General features: G+C 43.8%; 1 protein-coding gene across 1 annotated transcript in view; it reads left to right on the top strand.

Moving 5' to 3' along the window:
• Window positions 1–25,875, top strand: part of cacnb2b (calcium channel, voltage-dependent, beta 2b) — an 81,145-nt gene that overhangs the window by 36,898 nt on the left and 18,372 nt on the right. Inside the window, exons 7-9 of the mRNA XM_052462694.1 lie at window positions 7,768–7,848; window positions 17,174–17,232; window positions 17,347–17,456. Of these exons, the coding sequence (XP_052318654.1) occupies window positions 7,768–7,848; window positions 17,174–17,232; window positions 17,347–17,456 (250 nt within the window). The remainder of the gene's footprint in view (window positions 1–7,767; window positions 7,849–17,173; window positions 17,233–17,346; window positions 17,457–25,875) is intronic.

The following is a 25,875-nucleotide window of genomic DNA, read 5'->3' as shown; positions in this document are numbered from 1 at the left end:
ATGGCCGCCTCGCTTCCAGTTCCTAGGAAACTATGCAGTTTTTTGTTTTTTTACGTGTTATTTCTTACAGTGGTACCCCAGGTCATCTTAGGTTTCATTACATACAGTCGAGAAGAACTACTGGACATAAGAGCAGCGTCAACTCACCATCAGTACGACCAAGAATATGACTTTCGCGAAGCGGATCCTGTGTTCTGCCTTTCACCCAGGACAACGGAATGGATCCCAGCCGGCGACACAAAAAAACGACTTCGTAAAAGAGGGAAACGAGGCGGTCTTCTGGTCAGACTCCGGAGACGGGCACATCGTGCACCACTCCCTAGCATTCTTCTCGCCAATGTCCAGTCTCTAGACAACGAGGTTGATGAAATCCGAGCAAGGGTAGCATTCCAGAGGGACATCAGAGACTGTAACGTTCTTTGCTTCACGGAAACATGGCTCACTGGAGAAACGCTATCGGAGTCGGTGCAGCCAACTGGTTTCTCCACGCATCGCGCAGACAGAAACAAACATCTTTCTGGTAAGAAGAGGGGCGGGGGCGTATGCTTTATGGTTAACGTGACGTGGTGTGATCAAAACAACATACAGGTACTCAAGTCCTTCTGTTCACCTGATTTAGAATTCCTCACAATCAAATGTCGACCGCATTATCTACCAAGGGAATTCTCTTCGATTATAACAGCCATATATATTCCCCCCCCAAGCAGACACATCGATGGCTCTGAACAAACTTTATTTTACTCTTTGCAAACTGGAAACCATTTATCCGGAGGCTGCATTCATTGTAGCTGGGGATTTTAACAAGGCTAATCTGAAAACAAGACTCCCTAAATTTTATCAGCATATCGATTGCGCAACCAGGGCTGGAAAGCCCTTGGATCACTGTTATTCTAACTTTCGCGACGCATATAAGGCCCTGCCCAGCCCTCCTTTCGGAAAAGCTGACCACGACTCCATTTTGTTGATCCCTGCCTACAGACAGAAACTAAAACAAGAAGCTCCCGCGCTGAGGTCTGTTCAACGCTGGTCCGACCAATCTGATTCCACACTCCAAGACTGCTTCCATCACGTGGACTGGGATATGTTTCGTATTGCGTCAGACAACAAACAACATTGACGAATACGCTGATTCGGTGAGCGAGTTCATTAGAACGTGCGTTGAAGATGTCGTTCCCATAGCAACGATTAAAACATTCCCAAACCAGAAACCGTGGATTGATGGCAGCATTTGCGTGAAACTGAAAGCCTGAACCACTGCTTTTAATCAGGGCAAGGTGACCGGAAAAATGACCGAATACAAACAGTGTAACTATTCCCTCCGCAAGGCAATCAAACAAGCTAAGCTTCAGTATAGAGACAAAGTAGAATCTCAATTCAACGGCTCAGACACAAGAGGTATGTGGCAGGGTCTACAGTCAATCACGGATTACAAAAAGAAAACCAGCCCCATCACGGACCAGGATGTCTTGCTCCCAGGCAGACTAAATAACTTTTTTGCCCGCTTTGAGGACAATACAGTGCCACTGACACGGCCCGCAACTAAAACATGCGAACTCTCCTTCACTGCAGCCGACGTTAGGAAAACATTTAAACCCTCGCAAGGCTGCAGGCCCAGACGGCATCCCCAGCCGCGCCCTCAAAGCATGCGCAGACCAGCTGGCTGGTGTGTTTACGGACATATTCAATCAATCCCTATCCCAGTCTGTCACCATTGTTCCTGTTCCCAAGAAAGCTAAGGTAACTGAGCTAAACGACTACCGCCCCGTAGCACTCACTTCCGTCATCATGAAGTGCTTTGAGAGACTAGTCAAGGACCATATCACCTCCACCCTACCTGACACCCTAGACCCACTCCAATTTGCTTACCGCCCAAATAGGTCCACAGACGATGCAATCTCAACAACACTGCACACTGCCCTAACCCATCTGGACAAGAGGAATACCTATGTGAGAATGCTGTTCATCAACTACAGCTCGGCATGGGTCTCGACCCCGCCCTGTGCGACTGGGTACTGGACTTCCTGACGGGCCGCCCCCAGGTGGTGAGGGTAGGCAAAAACATCTCCACCCCGCTGATCCTCAACACTGGGGCCCCACAAGGGTGCGTTCTGAGCCCTCTCCTGTACTCCCTGTTCACCCACGACTGCGTGGCCACGCACGCCTCCAACTCAATCATCAAGTTTGCGGACGACACAACAGTGGTAGGCTTGATTACCAACAACGACGAGACGGCCTACAGGGAGGAGGTGAGGGCCCTCGGAGTGTGGTGTCAGGAAAATAACCTCACACTCAACGTCAACAAAACTAAGGAGATTATTGTGGACTTCAAGAAACAGCAGAGGGAACATCCCCCTATCCACATTGATGGAACAGTAGTGGAGAGAGTAGTAAGTTTTAAGGTCCTTGGCGTACACATCACAGACAAACTGAATTGGTCCACCCACACAGACAGCATCGTGAAGAAGGCGCAGCAGCGCCTCTTCAACCTCAGGAGGCTAAAGAAATTTGGCTTGTCACCAAAAGCACTCACAAACTTCTACAGATGCACAATCGAGAGCATCCTGTCGGGCTGTATCACCGCCTGGTACGGCAACTGCTCCGCCCACAACCGTAAGGCTCTCCAGAGGGTAGTGAGGTCTGCGCAACGCATCACCGGGGGCAAACTACCTGCCCTCCAGGAAACCTACACCACCCGATGTCACAGGAAGGCCATAAAGATCATCAAGGACAACAACCACCTGAGCCACTGCCTGTTCACCCCGCTATCATCCAGAAGGCGAGGTCAGTACAGGTGCATCAAAGCTGGGGCCGAGAGACTGAAAAACAGCTTCTATCTCAAGGCCATCAGACTGTTAAACAGCCATCACTAACATTGAGTGGCTGCTACCAACACACTGACTCAACTCCAGCCACTTTAATAATGGGAATTGATGGGAAATTATGTAAAATATATCACTAGCCACTTTAAACAATGATACCTAATATAATGTTTACATACCCTACATTATTCATCTCATATGTATATGTATATACTGTACTCTATATCATCTACTGCATCTTTATGTAATACATGTATCACTAGCCACTTTAAACTATGCCACTTTGTTTACATACTCATCTCATAAGTATATACTGCACTCAATACCATCTACTGTATCTTGCCTATGCCGCTCTGTACCATCACCCGTTCATATATCTTTATGTACATATTCTTTATCCCCTTACACTTGTGTCTATAAGGTAGTAGTTTTGGAATTGTTAGCTAGATTACTTGTTGGTTATTACTGCATTGTCGGAACTAGAAGCACAAGCATTTCGCTACACTCGCATTAACATCTGCTAACCATGTGTATGTGACAAATACAATTTGATTTGATTGATTTGATTTGATTGCTGTTTCTTCCCCGTCATAGTTATCAGAAGACTCTACAATGTCTGGTTCAATGAAAATGTTGACCTAAATCATGGATTTACTCATCATCTGTAAATGTAATAAGGAATACATGTATTAAACTAAATAATAATAAATACAACAATGCTGTGGACGTAATATGATCAGTAGTGTATGCAGTGTGTAGATGAGTGGAGACAGTCAGGGAAGAGAGAGTGTTGTATGGTGGAAACAGACGAGCAACCAAAAGGTGGAGGAAGCCAGCCTGCCAGTCAGGGAAGAGAAACAGTGTTGTCTGGTGGAAACAGGCCAATAACCAAAAGGTGGAGGAAGCCAGCCTGCCAGTCAGGGAAGAGAGAGTGTTGTATGGTGGAAACAGGCCAATAACCAAAAGGTGGAGGAAGCCAGCCTGCCAGTCAGGGAAGAGAGAGTGTTGTCTGGTGGAAACAGACCAATAACCAAAAGGTGGAGGAAGCCAGCCTGCCAGTCAGGGAAGAGAAACAGTGTTGTCTGGTGGAAACAGGCCAATAACCAAAAGGTGGAGGAAGCCAGCCTGCCAGTCAGGGAAGAGAGAGTGTTGTATGGTGGAAACAGACGAGCAACCAAAAGGTGGAGGAAGCCAGCCTGCCAGTCAGGGAAGAGAGAGTGTTGTATGGTGGAAACAGACGAGCAACCAAAAGGTGGAGGAAGCCAGCCTGCCAGTCAGGGAAGAGAAACAGTGTTGTCTGGTGGAAACAGACCAGCAACCAAAAGGTGGAGGAATCCAGCCTGCCAGTCAGGGAAGAGAGAGTGTTGTCTATTTTCTCTGTATATATCAATGATGTCGCTCTTGCTGCAGGTGATTTTCTGATCCACCTCTACGCAGACGACACCAGTCTGTATACTTCTGGACACTGTGTTAACAAACCTCGAAACAAACTTCAATGCCATACAGCATTACTTCCGTGGCCTCCAACTGCTCTTAAATGCCAGTAAAACTTAATGCATGCTCTTCAACCGATCGCTGCCCGCACCCGCCCGCCTGACTAGCATCACTACTCTGGACGGTTTTGACCTAGAATATGTGGACAACTACAAATACCTAGGTGTCTGTTTAGACTGTAAACTCTCCTTCCAAACTCACAATAAGCATCTCCAATCCAAAATTAAATCTAGAATCGGCTTCCTTTTTCGTAATAAAGCCTCCTCCACCCATGCTGCTAAACATACCCTCGTAAAACTGATTATCTTACCGATCCTTGGCTTTGGCAATGTCATTTACAAAATAGCCTTCAAAACTCTACTCAGCAAATTGGATGTAGTCTATCACAGTGGCCTTTGTTTTCTCATCAAAGCCCCATATAATACCCACCACTGCGACCTGTATGCTCTCATTGGCTGGCCCTTGCTTCATATTTGTCGCCAAACCCACTGTCTCCAGGTCATCTAGAAGTGTTTGCTATGTAAAGCCCCGCCTTATCTCAGCTCACTGGTCACGATAGCTGCACCCACTCATAGCACACGTTCCAGCAGGTATATCTCACTGGTCATCCCCAAAGCCAACACCTTCTTTGGCCACCTTTCCTTCCAGTTCTCTGCTGCCAATGACTGGAACGAATTGCAAAAATTGCTGAAGCTGGAGACTTATATCTCCCTCATTAACTTTAAGCATCAGCTGTCAGAGCAGCTTACCGATCATTGCACCTGTACACAGCCCATCTGTAAATAGCCCATCTGTAAATAGCCCATCCAGCTACCTCATCACCATATCGTTATTTATTTTGCTCTTTTGCACCCCAGTATCTCTACTTGAACATCATCATCGTGTTAATGCTAATTTGTTATTATTTTGCCACTAAGGCCTATTTATTGCCTTACCTCCCTAATCTTACTACATTTACACACACCGTATATAGATTTTTCTATTGTGCTATTGACTGTATGTTTGATTATTCCATGTGTAACTCTGTGTTTTTGTTTTTGTCGCACTGCTTTGCTTTGTCTTGGCCAGGTCGCAGTTGAAAATGAAAACTTGTTCTCGATCTGGCCTATCTGGTTAAATAAAGGTGAAATAAAAATAAATAAAACATTCATTATGTGATTTAATTAAACCATGCAACAATTAATCCATTAATACCCTGGGGCACCACAGAAGCATTAATTTACATAGAGCTGTTATCTGCCGACTCCACTCACTTAAAGATCTTTAATATCAATAGCAGTCAATTATTAATTGTCACCTCAATCGATCTCATTTTGATTGTCGTAAGTACTTGGTTATCTGCACGAACCCTATCTAATAAGTTGAATCAGCAATACACAAATTGGCTTAATTATTTATTTACTAAATACCTAAATAATCACACAGAATGACATATATATACATATTATAGATCACACATGGACTACTAATCACGTCATGAATATCCCCTATTGGGCTAACCCTAGATGACGGCTGGTTACACAAAGGAAAGGGGTTGGGTTTGAATGAAAGAAAGTGAAGAGTGAGGGACAAAGCGATTGGGTCTTTCGGACCTTGAGAAGCTATGCTACCATAAATACAGATTCTTATTCATTCTAATAACTGCCGATTCGGAAAAGGAAAATGCAGGATATGTATAATTACTCTGAGCAATCCTTCGATAGATGGGTCGAAGATGGAAAACTGGTTAACCCAGTAGAGATAGTCATTGTCCTTTGAAGAATATATGTTGTAGAGCGGAAACGTTACAGTACCCTGTCATTCTTCTGAGATTGTCTGTCCTTTCCTAGTTTTCGTACAGTTACAGCTGCATCTAGGATGTATCTCTTCTTCAATGAATAATCATTCAATTGCCATAATCAGCTCGTGCTGTATTCTGGGTGGTCTAGTCGAAATTCACCATGCCAGCGTTGTTTGTCACCTCCATATTGAAATTAGCCCTTTTAAACATATGGAAACCAGTCCCCATGTCATCGGGAACTAAATGTGAATTTCATTAGGTTGCAGTTGAAATTAGCCCTTTTAAACATATGGACACTCGTCCTCACGTCGTCGGAACTAAAGTTGACTTTTGTCAATGTTTTTTTTTTTACTGTGGGAGGGAAGGGAGTGTTTCATTGTTCTCAACCAATGTCTGTTCACTTGGGCGTGGCCACTGAGTGAGCATAGTTTACTTATGAAAACAATTATCTCATTTAGAAGCTAAAATTACATTTCATCTTTTTACAAATAGTTTTGTATTTAAAGATTTAAATTGCACAACAATTCCATGTGAATCTGAGAATGTGTAGACTTTCCAAGATACGATTTATGTCATCCTATCATCAGATATAATGTCCCAGACAACTGATCTGACATCATATTCTTTAAGTACCAACGGACACTTTCAACTGGTTGAGGAAGGGAAATATTGATCCATTCCCCAACCTTTTGATGTGACCATAGTCTCTCTATGTTAACCAAGGGGTTTCCAAGAGTCCATTCTGTAGAGTGGAGAGAAAAGGGGCGAATGTATTTATGGGGGGGGTCATAAACCCAACTGGGAGAAGTCATGACAGAGGTACAAGCTGTTAAGAAGACTTTTAGACTTAGACTTGGCGCTCCAGTACAGCTTGCTGTGCGGTAGCTGAGGGAACAGTCTATGACTTGGGTGGCTGGAGTCTTTGACAATTTTTAGGGTCTTCCTCTGACACCGCCTGGTATAGAGGTTCTGAATAGTCCGTAAGCTTGGCCTCAGTGATGTACTGGGCCATATGCACTACCTTCTCTAGCACCTTGCGGTCGGAGGCCAAGCAGGTGCCATACCAGGCAGTGATGCAACCAGTCTGGATGCTCTCGATGGTGCAGCTGTAGAACTTTTTGAGGATCTGAGGACCCATGACCAATCTTTTCAGTCTTCTGAGGGGGAATAGGCATTGTTGTGCCCTCTTCACGTCTTTCCACAAATCCATTATTGTGGGAGCATCTCTAAGAGCATGAATTAGGCTGTTTGAGAAGGTTTGATAACCTATGTAACCGTCTTACACATTGTTTGAAGCCCAATATATTGGCTTACAGTAGCTACTGTTGTAGGTAAAAGATGTGTGCTGGAAACCCTTGGTAGAGCATTGGGTGAAGTAGGCATTGTGGTGCTCCTGAATTTCCTTTATTTTTTGGCTTCAGAACAATGTCTACATAAAACATAGTTCATTTGTTTAATATATACTGTGCTTGACAACATTCTCACTTACAAACATTGCCAGCATATAACATTGGGCAAAACAAATGTTGTATTTCATTAAATTACTATGTTTTAAACTCACAAGTTTTCATCTCTGTGATGCACCGAATCCTGGGCCAATTCTTCAGCTGCATTGGTTTCCTCTTCCTGTATCCGATTGGTTACTTACTTTTTAATGTGTTGTGATTACTGTAGGGGGAGCAGGTGGCAGCCTATGACGTGGTTCCTACCATGCGGCCTGTGGTGCTGATGGGGCCCTCACTGAAGGGCTTAGAGGTAAGTGGCCCCTACACACACTACCGGGACATAACCTGACAAAGATCCTTGCAGGATCGAAAACGTTTGTTTCAACTGGTGTAGACTTTACATTGAAATGCTTCTGAATCCCTACAATGCAGAGTTAAAAACGAATAATAATAAATCAAATAGAAAATAACACGAGCAGTAAAATACACAAGAATGGAGCTATATACAGGGATCAATGTGCAGAGGTAAGAGGTACTTGAGGTTGATATGTACATGAAGGCAGGGTAAAGAGTCTAGGCATCCGGATAGATATTTACAAGGTATTAGAGGTAGCTATGTACTTGAAGACAGGGTAAAGTGACTAGGCATCAGGATAGATATATGTAGAATATATTGTGTATATGTATATTATGTAGAAGATAATATATGCCATTTAGCAGACGCTTTTATCCAAAGCGACTTACAGTCATGTGTGCATACATTCTACGTATGGGTGGTCCCGGGAATTGAACCCACTACCCTGGCGTTACAAGCGCCATGCTCTACCAACTGAGCTACAGAAGGACCACGATGGCGCCGACGGAGATAGCAGCATCGCGACTTGCTCTTAGGAAACTTTGCAGTATTTCTATTTTTTATATTATCAGCTCAGGAAATGTTTTGTGTTAATACATACTGCCGGGAAGAACTACTGGATATTAGAGTAACGATAACTCACCAGAACTACCAGTATTACGACCAGGAATATGACTTCCCTGGAGTTTCTGTGGACAGGTGTCTTTTATACAGGTAACAATTTCAAACAGGTGCAGTTAATACAGGTAATGAGTGGAGAACAGGAGGGATTCTTAAAGAAAAAGGTCTGTGAGAGCCAGAATTCTTACTGGTTGGTAGGTAGGTGATCAAATACATATGTCATGCAATAAAATGCTAATTAATTACTTAAAAATCATACAAGGTGATTTTCTGGATTTTTCTTTTAGATTCTGTCGCTCACAGTTGAAGTGTATATATGATAAAAATTACAGACCTCTACATGCTTTGTATGTAGGAAAACCTGCAAAATGTATCAAATACTTGTTCTGCCCACTGTACTTCCAAAGTTGTGGCAAAATGGCTTAAGGACAAAGTCAAGCAAGGAGGCCTAAAAACCTGACTCCGTTACACCAGCTCTGTCAGGAGGAATGGGCCAAAATGCATCCAACTTATTGTGGGAAGCTTGTGGAAGGCTACCCAAAACGTTTGCACCAAGTTAAACAATTTAAAGGCAATGCTACCAAATACTAATTGAGTGTATGTAAACTTCTGACCCATTGGAAATGTGATGAAAGAAATAAAAGCTGAAATAAATCATTCTCTCTACTATTATTTTTTACATTACCTTTATTTAACCAGGCAAGTCAGTTAAGAAGACATTCTTATTTTCAATGACAGCCTGGGGGGGTGGGTTAACTGCCTGTTCATGGGGCAGAACGACAGATTTGAACCTTGTCAGCTTGGGGGTTTGAACTCACAACCTTCCGGTTACTAGTCCAACACTCTAACCACTAGGCTACGCTGCCGTCACATTCTTAAAATAAAGTGGTGATCATAACTGACTTAAAACAGGGAATTTTTACTAGGATTAAATGTCAGGAATTGTTTAAATGTATGTGGCTAAGGTGTATGTAAAACGTCCGACTTCAACTGTATATATTTTAGAATAAGGCTGTAATGTAACAAAATGTGGAAAGTCAATGGGTTTGAATTCTTTCTGAATGCACTGTCCATGTGATGGAGGAGCCATCTGATGTTACATACTGTCCATGTGATGGAGGAGCCATCTGATGTTACATACTGTCCATGTGATGGAGGATCCATCTGATGTTACATACTGTCCATGTGATGGAGGAGCCATCTGATGTAACATACTGTCCATGTGATGGAGGAGCCATCTAATGTTACATACTGTCCATGTGATGGAGGATCCATCTGATAACATACTGTCCATGTGATGGAGGAGCCATCTGATGTAACATACTGTCCATGTGATGGAGGAGCCATCTGATGTTACATACTGTACATGTGATGGAGGATCCATCTGATGTACATACTGTCCATGTGATGGAGATCCATCTGATGTTACATACCATCTGATGGAGGAGCCATCTAATGTAACATACTGTACATGTGATGGAGGAGCCATCTGATGTTACATACTGTACATGTGATGGAGGATCCATCTGATGTAACATACTGTACATGTGATGGAGGAGCCATCTGATGTAACATACTGTCCATGTGATGGAGGATCCATCTGATGTAACATACTGTACATGTGATGGAGGAGCCATCTGATGTTACATACTGTCCATGTGATGGAGGATCCATCTGATGTTACATACTGTACATGTGATGGAGGAGCCATCCATCTGATGTGATGGAGGAGCCATCTGATGTTACATACTGTCCATGTGATGGAGGAGCCATCTGATGTAACATACTGTACATGTGATGGAGGAGCCATCTGATGTTACATACAGTCCATGTGATGGAGGAGCCATCTGATGTTACATACTGTCCATGTGATGGAGGATCCATCTGATGTTACATACTGTCCATGTGATGGAGGAGCCATCTAATGTTACATACTGTACATGTGATGGAGGAGTCCATGTGATGGAGGATCCATCTGATGTTACATACTGTCCATGTGATGGAGGAGCCATCTGGAGGATCCATCTGATGTAACATACTGTCCATGTGATGGAGGAGCCATCTGATGTTACATACTGTCCATGTGATGGAGGATCCATCTGATGTTACATACTGTCCATGTGATGGAGGAGCCATCTGATGTAACATACTGTACATGTGATGGAGGGCCATCTGATGTTACATACTGTCCATGTGATGGAGGAGCCATCTGATGTAACATACTGTACATGTGATGGAGGATCCATCTGATGGTCCATGTGATGGAGGAGCCATCTGATGTAACATACTGTCCATGTGATGGAGGAGCCATCTGATGTTACATACTGTACATGTGATGGAGGATCCATCTGATGTAACATACTGTCCATGTGATGGAGGATACTGTGTTACATACTGTACATGTGATGGAGGAGCCATCTAATGTAACATACTGTACATGTGATGGAGGAGCCATCTGATGTGTACATGTGATATCCATCTGATGTAACATACTGTACATGTGATGGAGGAGCCATCTGATGTAACATACTGTCCATGTGATGGAGGATCCATCTGATGTAACATACTGTACATGTGATGGAGGAGCCATCTGATGTTACATACTGTCCATGTGATGGAGGATCCATCTGATCCATACTGTACATGTGATGGAGGAGCCATCTAATGTAACATACTGTACATGTGATGGAGGAGCCATCTGATGTTACATACTGTCCATGTGATGGAGGAGCCATCTAATGTAACATACTGTACATGTGATGGAGGAGCCATCTGATGTTACATACAGTCCATGTGATGGAGGAGCCATCTGATGTAACATACTGTACATGTGATGGAGGAGCCATCTAATGTTACATACTGTACATGTGATGGAGGAGCCATCTGATGTTACATACTGTCCATGTGATGGAGGATCCATCTGATGTTACATACTGTCCATGTGATGGAGGAGCCATCTAATGTTACATACTGTACATGTGATGGAGGAGCCATCTGATGTTACATACTGTCCATGTGATGGAGGAGCCATCTGATGTAACATACTGTACATGTGATGGAGGATCCATCTGATGTAACATACTGTCCATGTGATGGAGGAGCCATCTAATGTAACATACTGTACATGTGATGGAGGAGCCATCTAATGTAACATACTGTACATGTGATGGAGGAGCCATCTGATGTTACATACTGTCCATGTGATGGAGGAGCCATCTGATGTAACATACTGTACATGTGATGGAGGAGCCATCTAATGTAACATACTGTACATGTGATGGAGGAGCCATCTGATGTTACATACTGTACATGTGATGGAGGAGAGCCATACTGTACATGTGATGGAGGAGCCATCTGATGTTACATACTGTACATGTGATGGAGGAGCCATCTAATGTAACATACTGTACATGTGATGGAGGAGCCATGTACATGTGATGCCATCTGACATACTGTACATGTGATGGAGGATCCATCTGATGTAACATACTGTCCATGTGATGGAGGAGCCATCTAATGTAACATACTGTACATGTGATGGAGGAGCCATCTAATGTAACATACTGTCCATGTGATGGAGGAGCCATCTGATGTTACATACTGTACATGTGATGGAGGAGCCATCTGATGTAACATACTGTACATGTGATGGAGGATCCATCCATCTGTACATGTGATGGAGGAACATACTGTCCATGTGATGGAGGAGCCATCTAATGTTACATACATACATGTGATGGAGGAGCCATCATGTTACATACTGTCCATGTGATGGAGTAGCCATCTAATGTAACATACTGTACATGTGATGGAGGCCATCTAATGTAACATACTGTCCATGTGATGGAGGAGCCATCTAATGTTACATACTGTCCATGTGATGGAGGAGCCATCTGATGTAACATACTGTACATGTGATACTGTACTGTCCATGTGATGGAGGAGCCATCTGATGTAACATACTGTACATGTGATGGAGGAGCCATCTGATGTAACATACTGTACATGTGATGGAGGAGCCATCTGATGTACTGTCCATGTGATGGAGGAGCCATCTGATGTTACATACTGTACATGTGATGGAGGAGCCATCTGATGTAACATACTGTACATGTGATGGAGGAGCCATATCTGATGGAGGATCCATCTAATGTAACATACTGTCCATGTGATGGAGGAGCCATCTGATGTAACATACTGTACATGTGATGGAGGAGCCATCTGATGTTACATACTGTCCATGTGATGGAGGAGGAGCCATACTGTACATGTGATGGAGGAGCCATACTGATGTAACATACTGTACATGTGATGGAGGAGCCATCTGATGTTACATACTGTCCATGTGATGGAGGAGCCATCTAATGTAACATACTGTACATGTGATGGAGGAGCCATCTAATGTTACATACTGTCCATGTGATGGAGTAGCCATCTAATGTAACATACTGTACATGTGATGGAGGAGCCATCTGATGTTACATACTGTACATGTGATGGAGGATCCATCATGTAACATACTGTCCATGTGATGGAGGAGCCATCTGATGTAACATACTGTACATGTGATGGAGGATCCATCTAATGTAACATACTGTACATGTGATGGAGGATCCATCTGATGTTACATACTGTCCATGTGATGGAGGAGCCATCTGATGTTACATACTGTACATGTGATGGAGGAGCCATCTGGAGGAGCCATCTGATGTTACATACTGTCCATGTGATGGAGGAGCCATCTGATGTTACATACTGTACATGTGATGGAGGAGCCATCTGATGTAACATACTGTCCATGTGATGGAGGATCCATCTGATGTGTACATGTGATGGAGGAGCCATCTGATGTTATACTGTCCATGTGATGGAGGATCCATCTGATGTTACATACTGTACATGTGATGGAGGATCTAATGTAACATACTGTACATGTGATGGAGGAGCCATCTGATGTTACATACTGTCCATGTGATGGAGGAGCCATCTGATGTAACATACTGTCCATGTGATGGAGGAGCCATCTGATGTAACATACTGTACATGTGATGGAGGATCCATCTGATGTAACATACTGTCCATGTGATGGAGGAGCCATCTAATGTAACATACTGTACATGTGATGGAGGAGCCATCTAATGTAACATACTGTCCATGTGATGGAGGAGCCATCTGATGTTACATACTGTACATGTGATGGAGGAGCCATCTAATGTAACATACTGTACATGTGATGGAGGAGCCATCTGATGTAACATACTGTACATGTGATGGAGGAGCCATCTGATGTTACATACTGTACATGTGATGGAGGAGCCATCTGATGTTACATACTGTACATGTGATGGAGGAGCCATCTGATGTAACATACTGTACATGTGATGGAGGATCCATCTGATGTAACATACTGTCCATGTGATGGAGGAGCCATCTAATGTAACATACTGTACATGTGATGGAGGAGCCATCTGATGTAACATACTGTCCATGTGATGGAGGAGCCATCTGATGTTACATGTGATACTGTACTGTACATGTGATGGAGGAGCCATCTGATGTTACATACTGTCCATGTGATGGAGGAGCCATCTGATGTTACATACTGTACATGTGATGGAGGAGCCATGTAACATACTGTCCATGTGATGGAGGATCCATCTGATGTAACATACTGTCCATGTGATGGAGGAGCCATCTAATGTAACATACTGTACATGTGATGGAGGAGCCATCTGATGTTACATACTGTACATGTGATGGAGGAGCCATCTGATGTAACATACTGTACATGTGATGGAGGAGCCATCTAATGTAACATACTGTCCATGTGCATGGAGGATCCATCTGATGTAACATACTGTCCATGTGATGGAGGAGCCATCTGATGTAACATACATACTGTCCATGTGATGGAGGAGCCATCTAATGTTACATACTGTCCATGTGATGGAGGAGCCATCTGATGTAACATACTGTCCATGTGATGGAGGAGCCATCTAATGTTACATACTGTCCATGTGATGGAGGAGCCATCTGATGTTACATACTGTCCATGTGATGGAGGAGCCATCTGATGTAACATACTGTACATGTGATGGAGGAGCCATCTGATGTTACATACTGTCCATGTGATGGAGGAGCCATCTGATGTAACATACTGTACATGTGATGGAGGAGCCATTTGATGTTACATACTGTCCATGTGATGCCATCTAATTAACATACTGTCCATGTGATGGAGGAGCCATCTACATGTTACATCTGATGTTACATACTGTACATGTGATGGAGGAGCCATCTGATGTTACATACTGTCCATGTGATGGAGGAGCCATCTGATGTAACATACTGATGTACCATGTGATGGAGGAGCCATCTGATGTTACATACTGTCCATGTGATGGAGGAGCCATCTGATGTTACATACTGTCCATGTGATGGAGGATCCATCTGATGTTACATACTGTACATGTGATGGAGGAGCCATCCATACTGATGTTACATACTGTCCATGTGATGGAGGAGCCATCTGATGTAACATACTGTCCATGTGATGGAGGAGCCATCTGATGTTACATACTGTCCATGTGATGGAGGAGCCATCTAATGTAACATACTGTACATGTGATGGAGGAGCCATCTAATGTAACATATCCATGTGATGGAGGACCCTTCTAATTAACATACTGTCCATGTGATGGAGGAGCCATCTGATGACCCTTCTAATTAACATACTGTCCATGTGATGGAGGAGCCATCTGATGTTACATACTGTACATGTGATGGAGGAGCCATCTGATGTTACATACTGTACATGTGATGGAGGAGCCATCTGATGTTACATACTGTCCATGTGATGGAGGAGCCATCTAATGTTACATACTGTACATGTGATGGAGGAGCCATCTAATGTAACATACTGTCCATGTGATGGAGGAGCCATCTAATGTAACATACTGTACATGTGATGGAGGAGCCATCTGATGTAACATACTGTCCATGTGATGGAGGAGCCATCTGATGTTACATACTATCCATGTGATGGAGGAGCCATCTGATGTTACATACTGTACATGTGATGGAGGAGCCATCTGATGTAACATACTGTCCATGTGATGGAGGAGCCATCTGATGCCATCTGATGTTACATACTGTCCATGTGATGGAGGAGCCATCTGATGTTACATACTGTACATGTGATGGAGGAGCCATCTGATGTTACATACTGTCCATGTGATGGAGGAGCCATCTGATGTTACATACTGTACATGTGATGGAGGAGCCATCTGATGTAACATACTGTCCATGTGATGGAGGAGCCATCTGATGTTACATACTGTACATGTGATGGAGGAGCCTGATGTTACATACTGTCTGGAGGAGCCATCTGATGTTACATACTGTCCATGTGATGGAGGAGCCATCTAATGTAACATACTGTCCATGTGATGGAGGAGCCATCTAATGTAACATACTGTACATGTGATGGAGGAGCCATCTGATGTAACATACTGTCCATGTGATGGAGGAGCCATCTGATGTTACATACTGTCCATGTGATGGAGGAGCCATCTGATGTTACATACTGTACATGTGATGGAGGAGCCATCTGATGTAACATACTGTCCATGTGATGGAGGAGCCATCTGATGTAACATACTGTACATGTGATGGAGGAGCCATCTGATGTCACATACTGTCCATGTGATGGAGGAGCCATCTGATGTTACATACTGTCCATGTGATGGAGGAGCCATCTGATGTAACATACTGTCCATGTGATGGAGGAGCCATCTGATGTTACATACTGTCCATGTGATGGAGGATCCATCTGATGTTACATACTGTACATGTGATGGAGGAGCCATCTGATGTAACATACTGTCCATGTGATGGAGGAGCCATCTGATGTTACATACTGTACATGTGATGGAGGAGCCATCTGATGTTACATACTGTCCATGTGATGGAGGAGCCATCTGATGTAACATACTGTCCATGTGATGGAGGAGCCATCTGATGTTACATACTGTACATGTGATGGAGGAGCCATCTGATGTAACATACTGTCCATGTGATGGAGGAGCCATCTGATGTAACATACTGTCCATGTGATGGAGGATCCATCTGATGTTACATACTGTACATGTGATGGAGGAGCCATCTGATGTAACATACTGTCCATGTGATGGAGGAGCCATCTGATGTAACATACTGTCCATGTGATGGAGGATCCATCTGATGTTACATACTGTACATGTGATGGAGGAGCCATCTGATGTAACATACTGTCCATGTGATGGAGGAGCCATCTGATGTTACATACTGTCCATGTGATGGAGGAGCCATCTGATGTTACATACTGTACATGTGATGGAGGAGCCATCTGATGTTACATACTGTACATGTGATGGAGGAGCCATCTGATGTTACATACTGTACATGTGATGGAGGAGCCATCTGATGTTACATACTGTCCATGTGATGGAGGAGCCATCTAATGTAACATACTGTACATGTGATGGAGGAGCCATCTGATGTTACATACTGTACATGTGATGGAGGAGCCATCTAATGTTACATACTGTCCATGTGATGGAGGAGCCATCTAATGTAACATACTGTACATGTGATGGAGGGTGTTTCTGTGTGATCCTAGGTAACAGACATGATGCAGAAAGCACTCTTCGACTTTTTAAAACACAGATTTGAAGGGAGGTGAGTTATACAGGTTGTATCAACTGTGGATTTGACAATAAATCAAATATACATATTGTTTATCCAAACGTTTTAACTTCAAATAAAATATCACGTTTTCTCTGTGTTTCTCAGAATTACTATAACTCGTGTGACTGCAGACATCGCTCTAGCGAAGCGGTCCATACTCAACAACCCCAACAAGAAAGCCCTGATGGACCGCTCAAACACACGCTCTAACCTAGGTAAGGTATCGGTTAACTATCTAACCCCAGCACTAATCCTCTAACCCCAACCCCCGTAATCCTAACTGTGTCATGGTAACTAATCTAGGTTAAAGTATGGGCTAACACACCTTACCACAGGAACTAACACATTCGCTAACCTCAGCAGAAAATATAACAGTTCATTTCCTTTTTGTTTGTCTAGAACCCTGTGGGTCATAATGTTTGCTAATAATTGCACAGTAGATTATTGTTGATTTGGGGTTGGGTCTCAAAATAATCAGAAAACTTACAGCTACCATACTTTACAATACAATATTATAGCAACCATATTTTAAAATACAATGTTATAGAAATCAAATCAAATTTATTTATATAGCCCTTCGTACATCAGCTGATATCTCAACGTGCTGTACAGAAACCCAGCCTAAAACCCCCAAACAGCAAGCAATGCAGGTGTAGAAGCACGGTCCCTAGAAAGGCCAAAACCTAGGAAGAAACCTAAAGAGGAACCAGGCTATATGGGGTGGCCAGTCCTCATCTGGCTGTGCCGGGTGGAGATTATAAAAGAACATGGCCAAGATGTTCAAATGTTCATAAATTACCAGCATGGTCCAATAATAATAAGGCAGAACAGTTGAAACTGGAGCAGCAGCATGGCCAGGTGGACTGGGGACAGCAAGGAGTCATCATGTCAGGTAGTCCTGATGCATGGTCCTAGGGCTCAGGTCCTCCGAGAGAGAGAAAGAAAGAGAGAAAGAGAGAATTAGAGAGAGCACACTTAAATTCACACAGGACACCGAATAGGACAGGAGAAGTACTCCAGATATAACAAACTAACCCTAGCCCCCCGACACATAAATTACTGCAGCATAAATACTGGAGGCTGAGACAGGAGGGGTCAGGAGACACTGTGGCCCCATCCGAGGACAGCCCGGACAGGGCCAAACAGGAAGGATATAACCCACCCACTTTGCCAAAGCACAGCCCCCACACCACTAGAGGGATATCTTCAACCACCAACTTACCACCCTGAGACAAGGCTGAGTATAGCCCACAAAGATCACCGCCACGGCACAACCCAAGGGGGAGGCGCCAACCCAGACAGGATGATCACATCAAGAAACCATACAGTGATCGGTCAGGTTTATAAAATACATTTTACACCCAATCAGAACAGGTTTATATCGGGGTAATGCCAATACCCAATCAGAACAGGTTAATGTCGGGGTAATGTCCATACTCAATCAAACCAGGTTTATATCGGGGTAATGTCCATACCCAATCAAACCAGGTTTATATCAGGGTAATGCCCATACCCAATCAAACTGGTTTATATCGGGGTAATGTCCATACCCAATCAAACCAGGTTTATATCGGGGTAATGTCCATACCCAATCAAACTGGTTTATATCGGGGTAATGTCCATACTCAATCAAACCAGGTTTATATCGGGATAATGTCCATACCCTAACAGAACAGGTTTATATCGGGGTAATGCCCCTACCCAATCAAACCAGGTTTATATCGGGGTAATGTCCATACCCAATCAAACTGGTTTATATCGGGGTAATGTCCATACTCAATCAGACCAGGTTTATATCGGGGTAATGTCCATACCCTAACAGACCAGGTTTATATCGGGGTAATGTCCATACCCTAACAGACCAGGTTTATATCGGGGTAATGTCCATACCCTAACAGACCAGGTTTATATCGGGGTAATGTCCATACCCTAACAGACCAGGTTTATATCGGGGTAATGTCCATACCCTAACAGAACAGGTTTATATCGGGGTAATGCCCATACCCAATCAAACTGGTTTATATCGGGGTAATGTCCATACTCAATCAAACCAGGTTTATATCGGGGTAATGTCCATACTCAATCAAACTGGTTTATATCGGGGTAATGTCCATACCCAATCAAACTGGTTTATATCGGGGTAATGTCCATACTCAATCAAACCAGGTTTATATCGGGGTAATGTCCATACTCAATCAAACCAGGTTTATATCGGGGTAATGTCCATACCCTAACAGAACAGGTTTATATCGGGGTAATGTCCATACTCAATCAAACTGGTTTATATCGGGGTAATGTCCATACCCTAACAGAACAGGTTTATATCGGGGTAATGTCCATACTCAATCAAACCAGGTTTATATCGGGGGAATGTCCATACCCAATCAAACCAGGTTTATATCGGGGTAATGTCCATACTCAATCAAACCAGGTTTATATCGGGGTAATGTCCATACCCAATCAAACTGGTTTATATCGGGGTAATGTCCATACTCAATCAAACCAGGTTTATATCGGGGTAATGTCCATACTCAATCAAACCAGGTTTATATCGGGGTAATGTCCATACCCTAACAGAACAGGTTTATATCGGGGTAATGCCCATACCCAATCAGACCGGGTTTATATCGGGGTAATGCCCATACCCAATCAGAACAGGTTTATATCGGGGTAATGTCCATACTCAATCAGAACAGGTTTATATCGGGGTAATGTCCATACTCAATCAAACCAGGTTTATATCGGGGTAATGTCCATACCCTAACAGAACAGGTTTATATCGGGGTAATGCCCATACCCAATCAGACCGGGTTTATATCGGGGTAATGCCCATACCCAATCAGAACAGGTTTATATCGGGGTAATGTCCATACTCAATCAGAACAGGTTTATATCAGGGTAATGCCCATACCCAATCAGACCAGGTTTATATTGGGGTAATGCCCATACCCAATCAGACCAGGTTTATATCGGGGTAATGTCCATACCCAATCAGACCAGGTTTATATTGGGGTAATGTCCATACCCAATCAAACCAGGTTTATATCGGGGTAATGTCCATACCCTAACAGACCAGGTTTATATCGGGGTAATGTCCATACCCAATCAAACCAGGTTTATATCGGGGTAATGCCCATACCCAATCAGAACAGGTTTATATCGGGTAATGCCCATACCCAATCAGACCAGGTTTATATCGGGTAATGCCCATACCCAATCAGACCAGGTTTATATCGGGGTAATGTCCATACCCAATCAGACCAGGTTTATATCGGGGTAATGTCCATACCCAATCAGACCAGGTTTATATCGGGGTAATGTCCATACCCAATCAAACCAGGTTTATATCGGGGTAATGTCCATACCCAATCAGAGCAGGTTTATATTGGGGTAATGCCCATACCCAATCAGAACAGGTCTATATTGGGGTAATGCCCCTACCCAATCAGACCAGGTTTATATCGGGGTAATGCCCATACCCAATCAAACTGGTTTATATCGGGGTAATGCCCATACCCAATCAGAACAGGTTTATATTGGGGTAATGCCCCTACCCAATCAGACCAGGTTTATATCGGGGTAATGCCCATACCCAATCAGAACTGGTTTATATCGGGGTAATGTCCATACCCAATCAGAACAGGTTTATATCGGGGTAATGCCCATACCCAATCAGAGCAGGTTTATATCGGGGTAATGCCCATACCCAATCAGAACAGGTTTATATCGGGGTAATGTCAATACCAAATCAAACCAGGTTCATATCGGGTAATGCCCATACTCAATCCAATCAGGTTTATATTGGGGTAATGCCCATACCCAATCAGAACAGGTTTATATCGGGGTAATGTCCATACTCAATCAGAACAGGTTTATATCAGGGTAATGCCCATACCCAATCAGACCAGGTTTATATTGGGGTAATGCCCATACCCAATCAGACCAGGTTTATATCGGGGTAATGTCCATACCCAATCAGACCAGGTTTATATTGGGGTAATGTCCATACCCAATCAGACCAGGTTTATATCGGGGTAATGCCCATACCCAATCAGAGCAGGTTTATATTGGGGTAATGCCCATACCCAATCAGACCAGGTTTATATCGGGGTAATGTCCATACCCTAACAGACCAGGTTTATATCGGGGTAATGCCCATACCCAATCAGACCAGGTTTATATCGGGGTAATGTCCATACCCTAACAGACCAGGTTTATATCGGGGTAATGTCCATACCCTAACAGAACAGGTTTATATCGGGGTAATGCCCATACCCAATCAAACCAGGTTTATATCGGGGTAATGTCCATACCCTAACAGACCAGGTTTATATTGGGGTAATGCCCATACCCTAACAGACCAGGTTTATATTGGGGTAATGCCCATACCCAATCAGAACAGGTTTATATCGGGGTAATGCCCATACCCAATCAGTGCAGGTTTATATTGGGGTAATGCCCATACCCAATCAGAGCAGGTTTATATTGGGGTAATGCCCATACCCAATCAGAACAGGTTTATATCGGGGTAATGCCCATACCCAATCAGAGCAGGTTTATATTGGGGTAATGCCCATACCCAATCAGAGCAGGTTTATATTGGGGTAATGCCCATACCCAATCAGAACAGGTTTATATTGGGGTAATGCCCCTACCCAATCAGACCAGGTTTATATCGGGGTAATGCCCATACCCAATCAAACCAGGTTTATATTGGGGTAATGTCCATACCCTAACAGAACAGGTTTATATCGGGGTAATGCCCATACCCAATCAGAGCAGGTTTATATTGGGGTAATGCCCCTACCCAATCAGACCAGGTTTATATCGGGGTAATGCCCCTACCCAATCAGAACAGGTTTATATCGGGGTAATGCCCCTACCCAATCAGACCAGGTTTATATCGGGGTAATGTCCATACCCAATCAAACCAGGTTTATATTGGGGTAATGTCCAAACCCTAACAGAACAGGTTTATATCGGGGTAATGCCCATACCCAATCAGAGCAGGTTTATATTGGGGTAATGCCCATACCCAATCAGAGCAGGTTTATATCGGGGTAATGCCCATACCCAATCAGAGCAGGTTTATATTGGGGTAATGCCCATACCCAATCAGAACAGGTTTATATTGGGGTAATGCCCCTACCCAATCAGACCAGGTTTATATCGGGGTAATGCCCATACCCTAACAGAACAGGTTTATATCGGGGTAATGCCCATACCCAATCAGAGCAGGTTTATATTGGGGTAATGCCCATACCCAATCAGAACAGGTTTATATTGGGGTAATGTACCTACCCAATCAAACCAGGTTTATATCGGGGTAATGCCCCTACCCAATCAGACCAGGTTTATATCGGGGTAATGCCCATACCCAATCAGACCAGGTTTATATCGGGGTAATGTCCATACCCAATCAGAACAGGTTTATATCGGGGTAATGCCCATACCCAATCAGAGCAGGTGGGGTAATGCCCATACCCAATCAGACCAGGTTTATATCGGGGTAATGCCCATACCCAATCAGAGCAGGTTTATATTGGGGTAATGCCCATACCCAATCAGACCAGGTTTATATCGGGGTAATGCCCATACCCAATCAGAACAGGTTTATATCGGGGTAATGCCCCTACCCAATCAAACCAGGTTTATATCGGGGTAATGCCCATACCCAATCAAACCAGGTTTATATCGGGGTAATGTCCATACCCAATCAGAACAGGTTTATATCGGGTAATGTCCATACCCTAACAGACCAGGTTTATATCGGGGTAATGTCCATACTCAATCAAACCAGGTTTATATCGGGGTAATGCCCATACCCAATCAGACCAGGTTTATATCGGGGTAATGTCCATACCCAATCAGACCAGGTTTATATCAGGGTAATGCCCATACCCAATCAAACCAGGTTTATATCGGGGTAATGCCCATACCCAATCAAACCAGGTTTATATCGGGGTAATGCCCATACCCAATCAAACCAGGTTTATATCGGGGTAATGTCCATACCCAATCAGAGCAGGTTTATATTGGGGTAATGCCCATACCCAATCAGACCAGGTTTATATCGGGGTAATGCCAATACCCAATCAGACCAGGTTTATATCGGGGTAATGCCCATACCCAATCAAACCAGGTTTATATTGGGGTAATGCCCCTACCCAATCAGAGCAGGTTTATATCGGGGTAATGCCCATACCCAATCAGAGCAGGTTTATATCGGGGTAAAGCCCATACCCAATCAGACCAGGTTTATATCGGGGTAATGCCCATACCCAATCAAACTGGTTTATATCGGGGTAATGTCCATACCCAATCAGAGCAGGTTTATATTGGGGTAATGCCCATACCCAATCAGAGCAGGTTTATATTGGGGTAATGCCCATACCCAATCAGAACAGGTTTATATTGGGGTAATGCCCCTACCCAATCAGACCAGGTTTATATCGGGGTAATGCCCATACCCAATCAAACCAGGTTTATATTGGGGTAATGTCCATACCCTAACAGAACAGGTTTATATCGGGGTAATGCCCATACCCAATCAGAGCAGGTTTATATTGGGGTAATGCCCCTACCCAATCAGACCAGGTTTATATCGGGTAATGCCCCTACCCAATCAGAACAGGTTTATATCGGGGTAATGCCCCTACCCAATCAGACCAGGTTTATATCGGGGTAATGTCCATACCCAATCAAACCAGGTTTATATTGGGGTAATGTCCAAACCCTAACAGAACAGGTTTATATCGGGGTAATGCCCATACCCAATCAGAGCAGGTTTATATTGGGGTAATGCCCATACCCAATCAGAGCAGGTTTATATCGGGGTAATGCCCATACCCAATCAGAGCAGGTTTATATTGGGGTAATGCCCATACCCAATCAGAGCAGGTTTATATTGGGGTAATGCCCATACCCAATCAGAACAGGTTTATATTGGGGTAATGCCCCTACCCAATCAGACCAGGTTTATATCGGGGTAATGCCCATACCCAATCAAACCAGGTTTATATTGGGGTAATGTCCATACCCTAACAGAACAGGTTTATATCGGGGTAATGCCCATACCCAATCAGAGCAGGTTTATATTGGGGTAATGCCCCTACCCAATCAGACCAGGTTTATATCGGGGTAATGCCCCTACCCAATCAGAACAGGTTTATATCGGGGTAATGCCCCTACCCAATCAGACCAGGTTTATATCGGGGTAATGTCCATACCCAATCAAACCAGGTTTATATTGGGGTAATGTCCAAACCCTAACAGAACAGGTTTATATCGGGGTAATGCCCATACCCAATCAGAGCAGGTTTATATTGGGGTAATGCCCATACCCAATCAGAGCAGGTTTATATCGGGGTAATGCCCATACCCAATCAGAGCAGGTTTATATTGGGGTAATGCCCATACCCAATCAGAACAGGTTTATATTGGGGTAATGCCCCTACCCAATCAGACCAATCAGCCCATACCTAACAGAACAGGTTTATATCGGGGTAATGCCCATACCCTAACAGAACAGGTTTATATCGGGGTAATGCCCATACCCAATCAGAGCAGGTTTATATTGGGGTAATGCCCATACCCAATCAGAACAGGTTTATATTGGGGTAATGTACCTACCCAATCAAACCAGGTTTATATCGGGGTAATGCCCCTACCCAATCAGACCAGGTTTATATCGGGGTAATGCCCATACCCAATCAGACCAGGTTTATATCGGGGTAATGTCCATACCCAATCAGAACAGGTTTATATCGGGGTAATGCACATACCCAATCAGAGCAGGTGGGGTAATGCCCATACCCAATCAGACCAGGTTTATATCGGGGTAATGCCCATACCCAATCAGAGCAGGTTTATATTGGGGTAATGCCCATACCCAATCAGACCAGGTTTATATCGGGGTAATGCCCATACCCAATCAGAACAGGTTTATATCGGGGTAATGCCCCTACCCAATCAAACCAGGTTTATATCGGGGTAATGCCCATACCCAATCAGAACTGGTTTATATTGGGGTAATGCCCATACCCAATCAGAACAGGTTTATATCGGGTAATGTCCATACCCTAACAGACCAGGTTTATATCGGGGTAATGTCCATACTCAATCAAACCAGGTTTATATCGGGGTAATGCCCATACCCAATCAGACCAGGTTTATATCGGGGTAATGTCCATACCCAATCAGACCAGGTTTATATCGGGGTAATGCCCATACCCAATCAAACCAGGTTTATATCGGGGTAATGCCCATACCCAATCAGACCAGGTTTATATTGGGGTAATGCCCATACCCAATCAAACCAGGTTTATATCGGGGTAATGTCCATACCCAATCAGAGCAGGTTTATATTGGGGTAATGCCCATACCCAATCAGACCAGGTTTATATCGGGGTAATGCCAATACCCAATCAGACCAGGTTTATATCGGGGTAATGCCCATACCCAATCAAACCAGGTTTATATTGGGGTAATGCCCCTACCCAATCAGAGCAGGTTTATATCGGGGTAATGCCCATACCCAATCAGAGCAGGTTTATATCGGGGTAATGCCCATACCCAATCAGACCAGGTTTATATCGGGGTAATGCCCATACCCAATCAAACTGGTTTATATCG

Source organism: Oncorhynchus keta, chromosome 15 (assembly GCF_023373465.1).
Source record: "Oncorhynchus keta strain PuntledgeMale-10-30-2019 chromosome 15, Oket_V2, whole genome shotgun sequence".
In the NCBI taxonomy this organism is placed as follows: Eukaryota; Metazoa; Chordata; class Actinopteri; order Salmoniformes; family Salmonidae; genus Oncorhynchus; species Oncorhynchus keta.
This window is presented reverse-complemented; position numbering and strand designations above follow the sequence as displayed.